Consider the following 15,950-nt stretch of genomic DNA (forward strand, 5'->3'; position numbering starts at 1 on the left):
CTTTAGAAGATATTGGATTTATATCCCGCCCTCCACTCCGAAGAGTCTCAGAGCGGCTCACAATCTCCTTTACCTTCCTCCCCCACAACAGACACCCTGTGAGGAGGGTGGGGCTGGAGAGGGCTCTCACAGCAGCTGCCCTTTCAAGGACAACCTCTGCCAGAGCTATGGCTGACCCAAGGCCATGCTAGCAGGTGCAAGTGGAGGAGTGGGGTATCAAACCCGGTTCTCCCAGATAAGAGTCTGCACACTTAACCACTACACCAAACTGGCTCTCCCAGGGCTTGTTTTGTACCAGGCACTCCTTTGCATATTAGGCCACACACCCCAATGTAGCCAATCCTCCAAGAGCTAGCAGTAGGCCCTGGAATAAGAGCCCTGTAAGCTCTTGGAGGATTGGCTACATCAGGGCTATGTGACCTAATATGCAAAGGAGTTCCTGATACAAAAAAGCCCTACTTGTCTCTTTTCTAAACTGAAAACCCCCAAACTCTTCAGCCTTTCCTCATAGGGAAGAGGCTCCAACCCTCTAATCCTCTGGGTTGCCCCATCCCTCTGGACTTTCTCCAGCTCACAGCATGAGGCTACACAGGGAGAGGGAAAGGGGAACAAGGAGTCAGGCGCAGCAGCGCTCACCACACGATACTGCTGTAGTGTCTGGGCCTCGCGGTGCAGCCACGCCTCCAGCGATGCTTTCTTCTGCTGCAAATTGGGCTCCCGGGTCATGCGCTCCTGGGGGCTCAGCTGGGACAGCTGAGTGAACTGGGCTGGGAGGGGAAAGGAGAAAGAATCAAGCTTCGCCTCAGCCGCCTCGTTATGTCAGAAGGAGGTGCCTTCTAGCCACCTTTCAGTTGCTCATCAGAACCCTGGAAGAGATCAGTGCTGTGAAGGCCAAACCAGGTTCAGAAAATCTGCACGCCCCCTCACAGAATCACAGAGCTGGAAGGGGCCTCCAGGGTCATCTAGTCCAACCCCTTGCATAACGCAGGAAATTCACAAATACCTCTCCCCACACACACCCCAGTGACACCTCTCCACTCCCAGAAGATGGCAACCCCCCCCAAAAACCTAATAATATTAATTTAAAAAAAAACACTGGAGGCCATTTTACAATGAGGCCAAAACGCATGTGGTCAGTGTTGCATATGGTTTATGTTTGACTGTATAACTGTAGGCAGGGCTTTTTTTGTAGCAGGAACTCCTTTGCATATTAGGCCACACACCCCTGATGCAGTCAATCCTCCAAGATCTTACAGGGCCTACTGTAAGCTCCAGGAGGATTGGCTACATCAGGGGTGTGTGGCCTAATATGCAAAGAAGGTCCTGCTAGAATTCCTTACAGGGCTCTTCGTACAGGGCCTACTGTAAGCTCCAGGAGGATTGGCTACATCAGGGGTGTGTGGCCTAATATGCAAAGGAGTTCCTGCTACAAAAAAAACCCTGACTGTAGGATTTTAATCTGAATTGAGGCTATATTTGGGCCTGTAATTGTTTTTTAATCATTTCGAAATAAATACATGCATTTTTGAATTTTAATAAATATTAAATAATTCATTTATTTTCGCCCAAACTGCCCTAAGGTCGACTTACAGTGCAGATGGCAGTAGTCACCATCAATTGTAACCAGATTGCTACTCTATTTCTCTGTCTATATAAGTGGCACAATGACTACTGGCTTGCCATCTGTTTTTAATCTGGATTCTAAGTGCTATGTTTTTAGAATGCTGTTTTACTATTATATTTATGTTGTGATTCTTGCAGGGAAGGACGGGATATAAAACAAACAAACAAATATTTACATCTTTTATTCAATCATTTAAATACTAGGCCTTTAAATTTGGATTCATTTAATCTTCTAGGTTCTTAATTCATTGTTTTGGGTTAAGTTTTCTCTCCCTGTTTTTTGTCCTCTTGTTTACAGTGACAACAATCAAATAAAACCCATCCAGGGCAATAAAACAACTCTACGAAACACAATAATAATAGTAAATAAAAGCCGATCCGTACAAACAATCCCAGCCAATTTAAAAAAAAAAGTCAAGATAACATCAAGACATATAAATAAAAAAGTCCCAAATTATATTGATAAGACCATCCTCAGGTTAGGAGCAGACTATGAAAATCACCAAAAAAGAAACCTGTTACTCAAAAACCTGGGTAAAATGAGAAATACTTTGACCAGGCGGCTAAAGGAGCAGGTGAAGGAGGGCATTCCAAAGGAGAGATAAAAGGTGAAGTACATTTCTGGGTTGTAACCTGTTCATGGCCAAACCCATAAAGTTCCACCTCAGCTGGTTTTCCAAGGAAGAGATAAGCAGAGGTGGCTGGCCATCGTCTTTCTGGGCACAGCAGCCCTGTCTTCCTTGGTAGTCTCATCCAAGTACCGATCCTGCTTACCTCCTAAGCTCTAAGGAGATCCTGCTAGTCTGGGCTGTTGGGGCTACTAGAGGAAAGAGACCAATGTGGAAAAAAGCCCTACACTGCCACCTGCCTTCCTTCACCAGGTGGAGGTGCAGAGAGTAGGGACTGTAGAAGAGGATCTTAGCTGGTATGTTGGGCAATGTGGGATGAGGAAGACTGCGTACTATTCCCTCACCCCTCCTGCCCCCCGACACGCACCTTGTAGGCGAAGGCTCTCTTGGTACTGGATAATGAAGTATTCCTGCGTCTGCTGAAGCTTTTTCAGCTGGTTCTCGGTATCCTGCGTGACCAAGCGCAGCTCCTCGAAGGTCTGGTTGATCTGCAGGTGCTTTTGGGAGAGGGCATCAGCTGGACTACTAACTTGGGAGGGGCTCTGAGGAAATGGGCAGGAAAAAAGGGATGATGAGAAGGCATAAGGGACAACTGATCAGAAGTCACCTCCTGGCACATCTGGGTAAGCTTACAAGAGGTGGAGAAAATTTCATGTACACCAGGGGTGTCAAACATGCAGTCCAAGGGCTGGATCAGGCCCCCAGAGGGCTCCTATCAGGCCCACAAGCAACTCATTGTCATCTGCTTCTTTCTCTCTTTCTTGCTTCCTTCTGCATCACAGCATGCTTTGCCAGGCTTGTTCAATCGCACAGGAGTTACAGAGCAAAGCCTCTATTTTCTCCATTGGCTGACCAGCGAATAAAGCAACTTAAATACAAAAGCTCGCAATGCCAGCCATTTCATGTTTTCCCCTGGGCCTTAGGCTCAAAGCATTGACCATGAGATTTCTGTAATGAACGTCAATAAATCACACACTGAACAACACCTGAACAGCATACTCAAGATTGCTACAGCACGGACATTGTATCCAGATTTTGATGCAATAATTCAGAGCAAGAGGTGTCAGTTATCAGAAACTGTTAAATAAACAAAATATTGCAAGAATGCTAATCTTTTAAGCATCTTTTAAGGTTTTTTTTTTAAATTTTAATTGTGTTTGTCTGTGTCCTTTATAAAGTTTATATCTCCGCTTCCTGGCATTACATTTTATGACACACATGGCCTGGCCCGGCAAGGTCTCATTTATGTCAGATCTGGCCCTCATAACAAATGAGTTTGACACCCCAGACCCTCCGCCCTTCTTAAGGGATACTTCATACTCACGTCTGTGGCCTCTCGCACCAGGCGCTGCTCGTGGTAGAGGATATGTCGGATGCAGCGTACCAGCTCCATAGGGCATCGTTCGTACATGTTCTGCATTGGAAGAAAGAATGAACCACCTGAAACTTTGAGACAGGGAAAGGGAAAACAGAGAGCAACAACCCTCATGAGAAACCACCTGCAGAACATCCACCAGCTGCCCCCTAAAATCCTACTCCCCGCTGCCTGCAACCTACCTGCAGCTGAGTGGCATAGTGGCCCAGCTTGATCTTCAGAAGGAAGCCATCTTCGCCCACCTGGTGGTCCGCTTTCTTCTGCAACTCCTGGATCAGCCCCTCTAGCAGCTGTGTGGCTTTGGAACCCTCCTGGGGGTTGTCCATGTCGATGGAATCCCTGCCAGAGCAAGTGGACATGTGTGACTTTCCACTTCTGCCCGTGTGCCCCTGTGGCAGCAAGCTTTGCCACCTCTCAGACTTTCAAATGATGGCCAGGCTCCCTATAACAAATACAACCACTCACAGGCGGGCACCAGACGCATATAAAAGTTCCCCCCTTTATCACTGCCCGGAAGGGAGGACAATTCAGGTTGCATATAGATGTCACACTGGATATTTCAAGAACTCACGGTCACACAATGACATTACTAAGCAGCAGGCTTAGAACAGCGAAAAGGAAGTACTTCTTCACTGAAAGAGTATTTAACAGGTGGAATTCACTGCCAAAGGAAGTACTGGCAGCTACAAGCATGAACAGCTTCAAGAGGGGACTGGATAAAGGTATGGAGCTGAGGTCCATCAGCCACAAGGTATAGATGGGACACTCTGTCTGGGCCAGCGATGGTCTGTATTCTTGGTGCTTGGGAGGGCACAGTGGGAGGGTTTTTGGAGTTCTGGCCCTGCTGGTGGACCTCCTGATGGCACCAGGGTTTTGGCCACTGTGTGACACAGAGTGTTGGACTGGATGGACCATTGGCCTGATCCACTGTAGCTTCTCTTATGTTCTTATATGGAGAAGAGATCCATCAGTGGCTATTAGCCACAAGGTATAAATGGAACACTGTGTCTCTGCAGTGATGCTCTGTGTTCTTGGGGCTTGGGGGGGCAACAGTGGGAGGGCTTCTGGAGTTCTTGTCCTGCTGGTGGACCTCCTGAGGGCACCAAGGTTTTGGCCACTGTATGACACAGAGTGCTGGACTGGATGGGCCATTGGCCTGATCCAATATGGCTTCTCTTACGGACAATGAGCATGTCTTCCTCTCACCTTTGCCCTACAGAAGGCAGACAGGTATACTAGCAAATCAAATGCTATGTTGTCAAGCCTGCTCCCGCCTCCTGAGATTCAGGCGGGCGGTCTGCTTTTGTATCATTTTTTAAAATTGCATGGATGTTAATTGTTCACAAAAATAAAACTTTTCCGAACAGGTAATGTTCACCTGTTGCCTTATTTTTTAAAAATCGTTTTTAAATTAAATATTCAAATCAGAAAACAAGACTATGGTGGGAATTAGGTACCAGAGAGCAATGAGTCACAAAACCCCCTTTCATTCCATTTGAACCCTGGCCAAAATAGCCAAGTTTCTGCTGCCTCTATAGATGCATCAACAAATAGGTTACAATGACCTCTCTTGGGAAGGGACGCCACACAGTAGGGGCCATAACTGAAAAGGTCCCGGCCCCATTCAGCACTGGCCCAAGGGCACATGGTGCCCCAGGTAGGCGCCCCCCGCCGCTGGCCCCCACCGCGACGCTGCCAGCTGCAACCTGGTGTGTATCTTATCATACGAGGACCATGCAGGAGGCTGCTTCTTCATGGGGGGGGAGGGGAAGGGAAGGGAGGGGTGGGCAGTGACGGGTGGGCAGAGGAGGCAGGCAAACTAGGTACTTGCCTGGGGCACCGGGGGGAGCCCAATTTGGAGCCCCTACCCTCCCGGAGACCTAGGCAACCGCCTAGTTTGCCTAGCGGGCAAGCCAGCCCTGTGCACGTTGTGTCCGCTTGCATGCTAATAGCAAAGGAAACATGGTGAGGCTTCTGCAGCTGATCTGAATGTTGGATTCTTACTGGAAGAGGCAGCTGGCCGTTGGAAGAGTTCAGTGGTAGAGCCTCATTTCCATCGGGCCTTTCACAGTTTGAGGGGGAAACAATATTCTCAAAGAAGGCATGCTATCTTAACACTGCCGAAAACAAAAAAGGGAAGCAGTTTAAGAACATAAAAACAGCCCTACTGGATGAAATCAGTGGTCCATCTAGTCCAGCAACACTTTACACCAGGGGTTCTCAAACTACGGCCCGCGGGCCAGATGCGGCCCGCCGAGGACGTTTATGCGGCCCGCCGGGTTATGGCAAAATCAGACCGGAAGTGACGTTCGACCTAAACTCGCGTTATCAACGCACACTTCCGGCACTGGGCTGAGGCGGCGGAGACAGAGTGTGAGGTGATACCGAGGTGAGGTGAGTTCCCAGGCCGGGGTGTGTGGTGTGGAGAAGGGAAAGAGATGCAGAAGACGGAGAACTGACGGCCTTGTACAGTAACGGCAGTCCGGCCCTCCAACAGTCTGAGGGACAGTGAACTGGCCCCCTATTTAAAAAGTTTGAGGACCCCTGATTTACGCAGTGACCAGTCAGTTACTCTGGAGGGCCAACAACAGGGCACAGAGGCCAAGGCCTTCCCCTGATGTTGCCTCTTGGCACTGGCATTCCAGCAGCTAAAGAAGGCACTGATAATAGCCTCCAGAGACCAAAAGACACAACCGTAGGAAGTCTCGGTAACAGCAAGGTGGGCATCGGAAGGATTATGAGCAAGCCCTCAAAGATCTGGGTCAGACCAGGGACTAACTGGGAGGCATAGCAAACACACAGACGTCTTGCCTAGAAAATGCAGGCAGCTTGGGAGCAGGAGAGACACGGAACAAAAGACTTGTAGAATCTACTACCCTCCCTGTGACCTCCATCACACCCTAACCTGTGGCAAGACTGAAGGAGGCCTTGGATGCCCCAATCTCAAGCTCACCTACCATGGTTGGCTCTCGATCCACTGTGAAAGGTAATGGCGGACCTCAATGGGGAAGTGCTGTCCATAAAGGGCTTGCATCTGCCGAAGGGCGTCTCCCTGCAGCTGCTGCGCTTGGATCCACACTGCCATGGCTCAGGACCTGCCCAGAGACAGAGAGACGCTTGTTAAAAGGATTCCATCCGCAAGCATGTACATTCCCAGCCTATGCCTTTACCAGAGGCACCCCAGCTTTCTCTCTTTCAAATATATTTTATCGCATTTAAATCATCAGATACAAAGGTCATAACATACTACGTAGTACATAACATAAATAAGCCAAATAGTTTACGCCTTAAAACTGATTATAAAGTTTTAGCCTTCATATGAAAATGTACATAGCTCGTGTATTTGAACTTATTAACTACGAACTAAAGGAAGTCATATTGTAAGTGCTAACAGCAGAGGTGAGGTAAAATTCTACCATAAAGGGAGGTCATTAATTATATTAGGAATAGATTCTTGTGAAGTGAGATGTTCTAAAATAGGAAGCCAGATAGCAGAGAAAGTAGAAGATAAGAGAGGACATTCAAAAGTTGATTGATTTTATCGGAGATCTTAGCCGTTATGTAAGTACTCCATAATTTTTTATGCCAGAGGTTTAAGTCAGGTGATTTATCTGATTTCCAGAGCTGCTGCTGAGAGAAGAAGAGCAACAGTTTCTTCTTTTTTATGAGGTGGACAATCTGGATCAATGCCTCCATTCAAAATTAGCTTGCAATGAAGGAAAAGAATCCCACCTGGGTAAAATCTGACATATTTATATGGCACCATATAACTTGCCTGACAGAGTACAAGGGAAGACAATTAGAGACACCGGGGCTCCTGAGAGAGCCAGCTTGGTGTAGTGATCAAGCGCGGCAGACTCTAATCTGGAAGAGCCAGGTTTGATTCCCCACTCCTCCACATGAAGCCAGTTGGGTGACCTTGGGTCAGCCACAGTTCTCTCAGAGTTCTCTCAGTCCCACATGCCTCCCAGAGTGTCTACTGTGGAGAGAGGAAGGAAGGGCGATTGTAACCACTCTGAGACTACTTCGGGTAGTGAGGGGCGAGGTAAAAACCAACTCTTCTTTTTCTTTAGCTACACCACATTATTTTTTTTTAATTCTGCCATTCTCCATATGCCTTGCAAAAAAAAAAAAAGAAGATAAGGGGCTCAGGTATTACAGAGACTTCTTCCCGAGTTAAAAATGCATAAATATGGACTGGAAGGAAGAACATATGAATTCCACATGTTAATCATCCTTTGGGTGAAGAAGTACTTCCTTTTATCCCTTTTAACCTGATTGCTCATCAATTTCATTGAGTGCCCACGAGTTCTTGTATTGTGAGAAAGGGAGAAAAGTACTTCTTTCTCTACTTTCTCCATCCCATGCATAATCTTGTAAACCTCTATCATGTCACCCCACAGTCAATGTTTCTCCAAGCTAAAGAGCCTCAAGCATTTTAACCTTTCTTCATAGGGAAAGTGTTCCAAACCTTTAGTCATTCTAGTTGCCCTTTTCTGGACTTTTTCCAATGCTATATCCTTTTTGAGGTGCGGTGACCGGAATTGTACACAGTATTCCAAAGGACTATCAATTTATACAGGGGCATTATGATACTGGCTGATTTGTTTTCAATTCCCTTCTTAATAATTCCCAGCATTGGCCTTTTTTATTGCAATCGCACACTGTCTTGACATTTTCAGTGAGTTATCTACCACGACCCCAAGATCTCTCTCTTGGTCAGTCTCTGCCAGTTCACACCCCATCAACTTGTATTTGTAGTTGGGATTCTTGGCCCCAATGAGCATTACTTTGCACTTGGCCACATTGAACCTCATCTGCCACATTGACACCCATTCACCCAGCCTCAACAGATCCCTTTGGAGTGCCTCACAATCCTCTCTGGTTCTCACTACCCTGAACAATTTAGTGTCATCTGCAAACTTGGCCACTTCACTGCTTACTCCCAACTCCAAATCATTAATGAACAAGTTAAAGACCATGGGACCCAGTACTGAGCCCTGCGGCACCCCACTGCTTACCGTCCTCCATTGTGAAGACTGCCCATTTATATTCACTCTCTGCTTCCTATTAATTAGCCAGTTTCTGATCCACAAGAGGACCTGTCCTTTTACTCCATGACTCTCGAGCTTCCTAAGGAGCCTTTGATGAGGAACTTTATCAAAAGCTTTCTGGAAGTCAAGGTAAACAACATCTATCAGGTCTCCTTTGTCCACATGTTTGTTCACCCCCTCAAAGAAATGTAACAGGTTAGTGAGGCAAGATCTTCCCTTACAGAACCCATGTTGAGTCTTCCTCAATAACATGTGTTCATCAATGTGCCTACTCATTCTGTCCTTGATAATGGTTTCAACTTTCCCGGTATTGAAGTCAGACTGACTGGCCTGTAATTTCCCTTTTTAAAGATGCGGGTGACATTTGTTACCTTCCAGTCCTCAGGAACGGAGGCAGATTTCAATGAAAGATTACATATTTTTGTCAGGAGATCCACAAGTTCAACTTTGAGTTCTTTCAGAACTCTTGGATGTATGCCATCCGGACCTGGTGACTTATTAGTTTTTAATTCATCAATCAGTTGCAGGACCTCCTCTCTTGTCACCTCAATCTGACTCAGGTCTTTCAACACCCCTTCCAAAATTAGCGGTTCTGGAGCGGGCAAACACTTCTCATCTTCCACAGTGAAGACGGAGGCAAAAAATGCATTCAGTTTCTCAGCCATTTCCCTATCCTCCTTCAGTAATCCTTTGACCCCTTGGGCATCCAAGGGCCCCACTGCCTCCCTGGCTGGTTTCTTGCTTCTAATATATTTGAAGAAATTTTTATTGTTGGTCTTTATGTTTTTTGCAATATGCTCCTCATAGTCCCTTTTTGCCTGCCTGATCACAGCCTTGCATTTGATTTGCCACAGCCTGTGTTCCCTTTTATTAATCTCACTTGGACTAGCTTTCCACCACTTAAAGGAGTCCTTCTTACCTTTTACAGCTTCCATTACTTTGTTTGTTAACCATGCAGGCCTTTTCTTATACCTGTTTGTGCCTTTCCTAACTTGTGGTATATATTTTATCTGAGCTTCTAAGATTGTAGTTTTAAATAGCCTCCAAGCTTCCCCAAGGGTTTTGACTGTATTTACCTTTCAGTTTCCTCTTCACATGCCTCCTCATCTCAGAGAATTTACCCCTTTTAAAGATAAACGTGGTTGTGCTGGTCTTTTGGGGCAACTCCCTATTTATACAAATGGTGAAATCAATAACGTTATGGTCACTGCTCCCAAGCGGTGCGATCACTTTTACATCTCTTACCAAGTCTTGGGCATTACTTAGGACCAAATCTAGGATCGCCCCACCCCTGGTAGGTTCTGTGACCATCTGCTCCACAGCACAGTCAATGAGAGCATCTAGAAGCTCAATCTCTTTCTCTTGACCTGAACACATATTGACCCAATCAATCTGCGGGTAGTTAAAATCACCTATTACGACACAGTTTTTACATTTAGCCACTACGTTGGCTGAACTAAACTAAGAAGTCATTGCTCTGTCTTCCCCACCCCAAAAATGGGAATATAAATGATTTGTGGTCCTCTCTAGGTGCTTGAGAGGCCTGAGGGAGCCAGGAAGTGGAGATTACACCTACCGTGTGACATGTTAGAACTCAAGCATACCCAAAAGCTCTGCTTAGGCTTGCTGCGTCTCCAGAGGTTGAGATGCCAAGAATGAGTGGACATACCCTCGGGGCTTGTGTCCCAATCTGTTGTGAGGCTTGGAGGGCAGGGAGAAGCCTGCCTAGGAGTAGATACAGGGGCTAGGGTTGCCAATCCCCAGGTGGGGGCAGGATATCCCCCAGTTTGGAGACCCTCCCCCTGCTTCAGGGTCATCAGAAAGTGGGGGGGGAGGGAAATGTCTGCTGGGAACTCAATTATTTCCTATGGAGAATTGATCCATAGGTATCTGGGGCTCTGGGGGTCTGTTTTTTTAAGTAGAGGCACCAAAATTGCAGTATAGAATTCTGTACCACTCCTCAAAACACCCTCCAGGTTTCAAAATGATTGGACCAGGGGGTCCTATTCTATGAGCTCCCAAAGAAGGTGCCCCTATTCTTCATTATTTCCAGTGGAGAGAAAGCATTTAAAAGGAGTCCAGTCCCTTTAAATGTGATGGCCAGAACTCCCTTTGGAGTTCAATTATGCTTGTCATAATCTTGCTCCTGGCTCCACCCCCAACATCTCCTGGCTCCACCCCCAAAGTCCCCAGATATTTATTGAATTGGATGTGGCAAGCCTAACAGGGGCCTACATCTTCTAGGATTCCTTCAGTCCCTTTGATTGGGTAGCATTGTTTTGGAGGGAAAACTAGCCCAAGAGGGGTGGGACCTGGGAGGAAAGCATAAAAGGCCTGGCTGGGAGGTTTGTTCTCTCTGGGAAAGGCTGCAGGAGAGAAGGCAGCAATGGTGGCGTTCTGACGCTGGTTTCTGCCAGATTGAATAGTTCCATGATGACATAGGTCCTTAGAACAGGACCGTGTTGGCGGGTCCTTAATTAACAACAATTCAGCAGTCGATGTATGCTCGTTTAAAGAGGGCAGTCTTGCAGGCCCTGCGGAACTGATCAAGGTTCCGCAGGGCCCGCACCTCCTCAGGAAGCTGATTCCATAGGGCGGGGGCCGCTATTGAAAAGGCCCATGCTCGGGTATTCTGAAGCTTGATCTCTTTCGGCCCAGGGATAGTCATTTTATTTATTCCAGCTGACCTCAGTGCCCTCTGGGGTTCATATGGGGAGAGACGGTCCCTCAGGTAGGCCGGTCCTCGGCCATACAAGGCTTTAAAGGTAATGACCAACACTTTGTACTGGACCCGGTATGTAATTGGCAGCCAGTGCAGTCCACGCAGCCCCGGCCGTATGTGCTCCCATTTCGGGAGTCCCAACAATAGCCTGGCTGCCGCGTTCTGCACCAGCTGCAACCTCCGGGTCCAGCACAAAGGTAGCCCCAAGTAGAGGGCATTACAGTAGTCCAATCTTGAGGTGACCGTTGCATGGATCACTGTTGCGAGGTCGCGACACTCTAGGAAAGGGGCCATCTGCCTTGCCCACCTCAGATGGAAGAATGCTGACTTGGCAGTGGCTGCTATCTGGGCCTCCATTTATAATGAAGGCTCCAGTAAAACACCCAGACTCTTTACCTGGCGCGCTGGTTTCAATGGCGCGCCGTCGAAGGCCGGGAGAGCTATTTCCCCTCCCAGGGCGCCGCGACCCACACAAAGGACCTCTGTAAATAAACTGCTGCTATACTGCCTGGGTCCTCACGTCCCCTCAATCACATTTCAAAGGTTTTACTATAAGGAAGGGAGAGGTGGTTGGGTGCTCGGGGCCCTCCCATGCAGACCCTTACCAGAGTGGTGGCAGCCAGCAGGATTCCCCTCCTCCTCTCCACCTATCTTGTCCACTGAATAGTAGGTGCAGCTGCATAACAATCCCTGGATTAGGAGAGTGGCAGCCAGCCAGCCACCAGGGGCTTTGCCACACCCCCAGCAGCCTTCATTAACCCTTGGAGAAGCCCACACCACCCTTTCTCCACTTCTTAAGTGACTTTGAGCAGTGGGTGGCTTGCTGGCCTTTTGACGGGGGGGGGGGGGGGGCGCAACCCAGGAGAGCTCCAGGCAAGCGAGGCCTGCTTGGGTTGGCTGGATCTCTAGCCAGCCCAAGCAGGCCTCACTCGCCCGGGGCTCTCCTTTCATGCATTGGATTGCTTTTGGCTGGGCATGGGCAGCATATGCTAATGAATTATACTAATGAGCTCCACCACCTATTTTTCTACAAAACGACCCCTGCAGAGAAGCGAGCCTGAACTCTGAAATCTTGACAGCTGGCAATAGCAGCTGTGCTTCCCAGTGTCTATCCTGTCTAACATATAATGCAAAGTACTCTTCTAGTCCAAGGATCAAGGGGTAGTTGCACACTACGGGGGACAGGCTGTGACTGCTCATGAGGGTAAAAAGCGTGCTGCAAACCCTCCGGTGCATTTACTATTGCGCATGCTCCTGTTGCGCTCAGTCCTGGCAATGCACCTCTCTGGGCCAAGAAGGTGGTCAGAAAATGGTAAAGGTTTACCAACCAAAAGCGTCACCAAGAAAATCCTTCTGTCATTAAAAGCGAGAGGAAAGAGAAAGTGGAAGTTACAGCTGTACAAGATTCATCCCTTCACACACACACACACACACACTTCTGCAAAAAGTAAGTGACATGGGTGGATCTTAGAAGCTTAAATCGATTGTTGTAAACATACTGCAGCACAGCATAATCCTCTCAATTCAGAACGTTTCTTCCTTAAGTCTGTCTTTGCCTTACTGGACTTTTAATCTTCAGCGCCTGAAGCTAGCATGCCTGACCTTTCTCACCATTCATCGAGCACAGCAACAACTTGAACCGTTCCTTTCATATAAAGAGCGACACTGATTTATAACATCAGGCTTCTCTTTGTTCAAATCCACAAACACACCCAGCTCAGTACCATTCTGCATTAAAAATGAGAAAAAAAAATATTTTCTTTCTTCCTTTGCATCTAGGAAAGTTAGTTCTGACTCATAATGCAAACACTGACTTTTAATGCAAACATACGCACAAATAATCCTTTCTTTCCTTTTCTTTTTTACAAAAACAAAGTGCCCCCCCCCTCAATTAAACTCCAAAATTCAACAGCTAGTTGATGATGCCTCCATGAAGTCTGAAATATTTGGGATGGAAGATGTGATAGCATCCCTGGTGATAGAAGTCACAGCCCACTTATGCAACCCCTTGTGGGGGTTTCGAAGCAAGAGATGAGAAGAGGTGCTTTGGTTTTGCCTTGCCCCTAACAACCCTGGCCTGCCTTGGTGGTCTCCCGTCCAAGCTCTAACCCAGGGTCAACCCTGTTTAGCTTCTGAGGTCTGATGAGAATGGGCTAGCCTGGGTCATCCAAGTCAGGATGGAGATCTTCAGTGGTGCCCTGCCATTGCCGGCCTCTGCATAGCAACTCTGGACTCCCAAGGTGGTCTCCCATCCAAGTACTAACCCAGGGTCAACCCTGCTGAGCTTCTGAGACCTTTCAAGACCGAGCTAGCCTGGGTCATCCAGGTCAGGGGGTAGCATTACACAACCGCAAAAAAATATTTGTAATAGTTAAGGTACTTTACATTTCCAATCTACCATTAGCACAGTTTGGAACTTCTGTTCTTTATATATAATTAGGGGAGGGACGGTGGCTCAGTGGTAGAGCATCTGCTTGGGAAGCAGAAGGTCCCAGGTTCAATCCCTGGCATCTCCAAAAAAGGGTCCAGGCAAATAGGTGTGAAAACCTCAGCTTGAGACCCTGGAGAGCCGCTACCAGTCTGAGAAGACAATACTGACTTTGATGGACCAAAGGTCTGATTCAGTATAAGGCAGCTTCATATGTTCGATCAACATGGGGCCTTGCAGGAGTATATAACCCGGCCACATTACAGGGGGGTGGGGGGAGGAATCCAATGAAAAACGATTACATTAGAGAACTTGAGAAATGTCGCTGTGAACTGCCAGGCTGCGACCGCATCCGTTTTTCTGCTCTGCCAAAACTTTCCTTCCATTTCTCCTCCTGCCATTTTAGATTACATTACATATTCAGAATATGTCCCAGGAGCTTATGCCCTTCCCTCGTCTGGTAGATATCCGTTGCATATGTCTAAAGTTATGAGAAATTCAAAACTTCAGCATTCCATGGAAAATCATCTACTGGCAAATTGTGCAATACCTATTCACTCAGAGTTCCTGAGGTCAGACTTGTGAATGAGATGGCAAATGTGTATCACGATAGAGGGGAAATACTGCTGTACTACATGGGTGTTCTTGTGTATTTCAGGGCAGTCTAGCTGGTTAATCAGACTATCTTGATCTTGTTCAAGTCTTGGAAGCCAAGCGGGGTTGGCCCAGGTTAGTTTTTGGATGGGAGACCACCAAGGAATTCCAGGGTTGCTATGCAGAGGCGGGCAAAGGCAAACCACCTCTGAAGGTCTCTTGCCTTGAAAAACCCACTGGAGGTTGTCACATGTCGGCTTCAACTTGACACACTTTACACAGATACACACAGCTATTTAATAACTAGTCAAAATACGACCAGAATAGGCCTATTCTTTAATACTGTTAATTTAATTCAATAATTATATTGATAATTTTCTCTATAACAGCTATAATTTCTGTGAGAAGATCGCAGGCCTTCCTGGATTCTCTCATTCCCCCACAATGCAAGAGTTTCTTGCTCCTTCCAAGCTACCCCCCTCGCCCCACTCATACTTCTCACAGCTGACCAACAAGACTAGTCTCACAGATATCCAAACAAACCACTTGCCATCTTCAACCCACAAAGAGAAGAAATTTGCCTCCATGAGATATATATCTGCAATCCATTTGGCAATGTCACTTACCAGCTAACTGCATGTAGGCATGGATGGGCGAATCAGGATGTTTGTTATAGACACTTTCTAAGGTTAGCAACATCTGTCACACCAATCACTGAAGCCCTGAGCACCTACTGTCCAAAGAGCTTCTTCCCTCCTCTTGTTTCCAGGTGACAACAGCAGCAACCTCACTGAATGTCAATGTATCTCAATGGAATCCAGGCATCTCAATGGTACTGCTATAGCACCAAAAGTGCTATAGCGCTCATCTCAGAACATTAAAAAATGAGGAAGGATGATCACACATGGGGCAAAAAGGGTGGGGGAGAGTGGCATTGCAGAAAGTGCTACGGGCATTTTAAACGGCACACCACAATGATTCAGAACAACACATCACAATGATTTAGAAACACAACGAAGGGGTTGAAAATGGAAGAAAGCAGTTTACTTCAACAACAGCTCAGCCATGCTTCACCACTGGGAAGTGAATGAGTTTGTCTGAAAAGGTAAACAAATTCCACTAGCAGCTGGTTATTAATTTATTGAAATTAAATCAGAAGAGCTTCCAGCTCAACATTAGGAAGAACTTCCTGACAGAGCAGTTCCTCAGTGCAGCAGGCTTCCTCAGGAGGTGGTGGGCTTTGTTTTCTTGGAGGTTTTCAAACAGCTAGCTGGCCATCTGACAGCAATGCTGATCCTGTGAACTTAAGGGGAAGTATTGGTGAGTTTCCTGCATTGTGCAAGGGGTTGGACTCGATAACCTTTGTGGGTACCTTCCAACTCTATGATTCTATTATTCTTAGCAACCAGCGCTTCACCATACAGTGTATGTGGACAAGTGCCCCCCTGTGCCTTCCAGCCCCTGATCTTGCAACCTTCTCTGCATCTTCCATCTACCAACTCTGTCCCCCATTCCAAACACAACT

At 47.1% G+C, this 15,950-nt stretch overlaps 1 protein-coding gene across 1 annotated transcript in view; it reads right to left on the reverse strand.

Annotated features, from left to right (window-relative positions):
• LOC132583972 (signal transducer and activator of transcription 5B-like) overlaps nt 1-15,950 on the reverse strand; it is a 93,426-nt gene that overhangs the window by 24,572 nt on the left and 52,904 nt on the right. The window contains 5 exon segments of the mRNA XM_060255732.1: nt 637-767; nt 2,620-2,794; nt 3,577-3,666; nt 3,810-3,966; nt 6,585-6,722. Coding sequence (XP_060111715.1) covers nt 637-767; nt 2,620-2,794; nt 3,577-3,666; nt 3,810-3,966; nt 6,585-6,712 — 681 coding nt within the window. The 5' untranslated portion in view covers nt 6,713-6,722.

The sequence above is a fragment of the Heteronotia binoei genome, chromosome 15, assembly GCF_032191835.1.
Source record: "Heteronotia binoei isolate CCM8104 ecotype False Entrance Well chromosome 15, APGP_CSIRO_Hbin_v1, whole genome shotgun sequence".
NCBI lineage: Eukaryota > Metazoa > Chordata > Lepidosauria > Squamata > Gekkonidae > Heteronotia > Heteronotia binoei.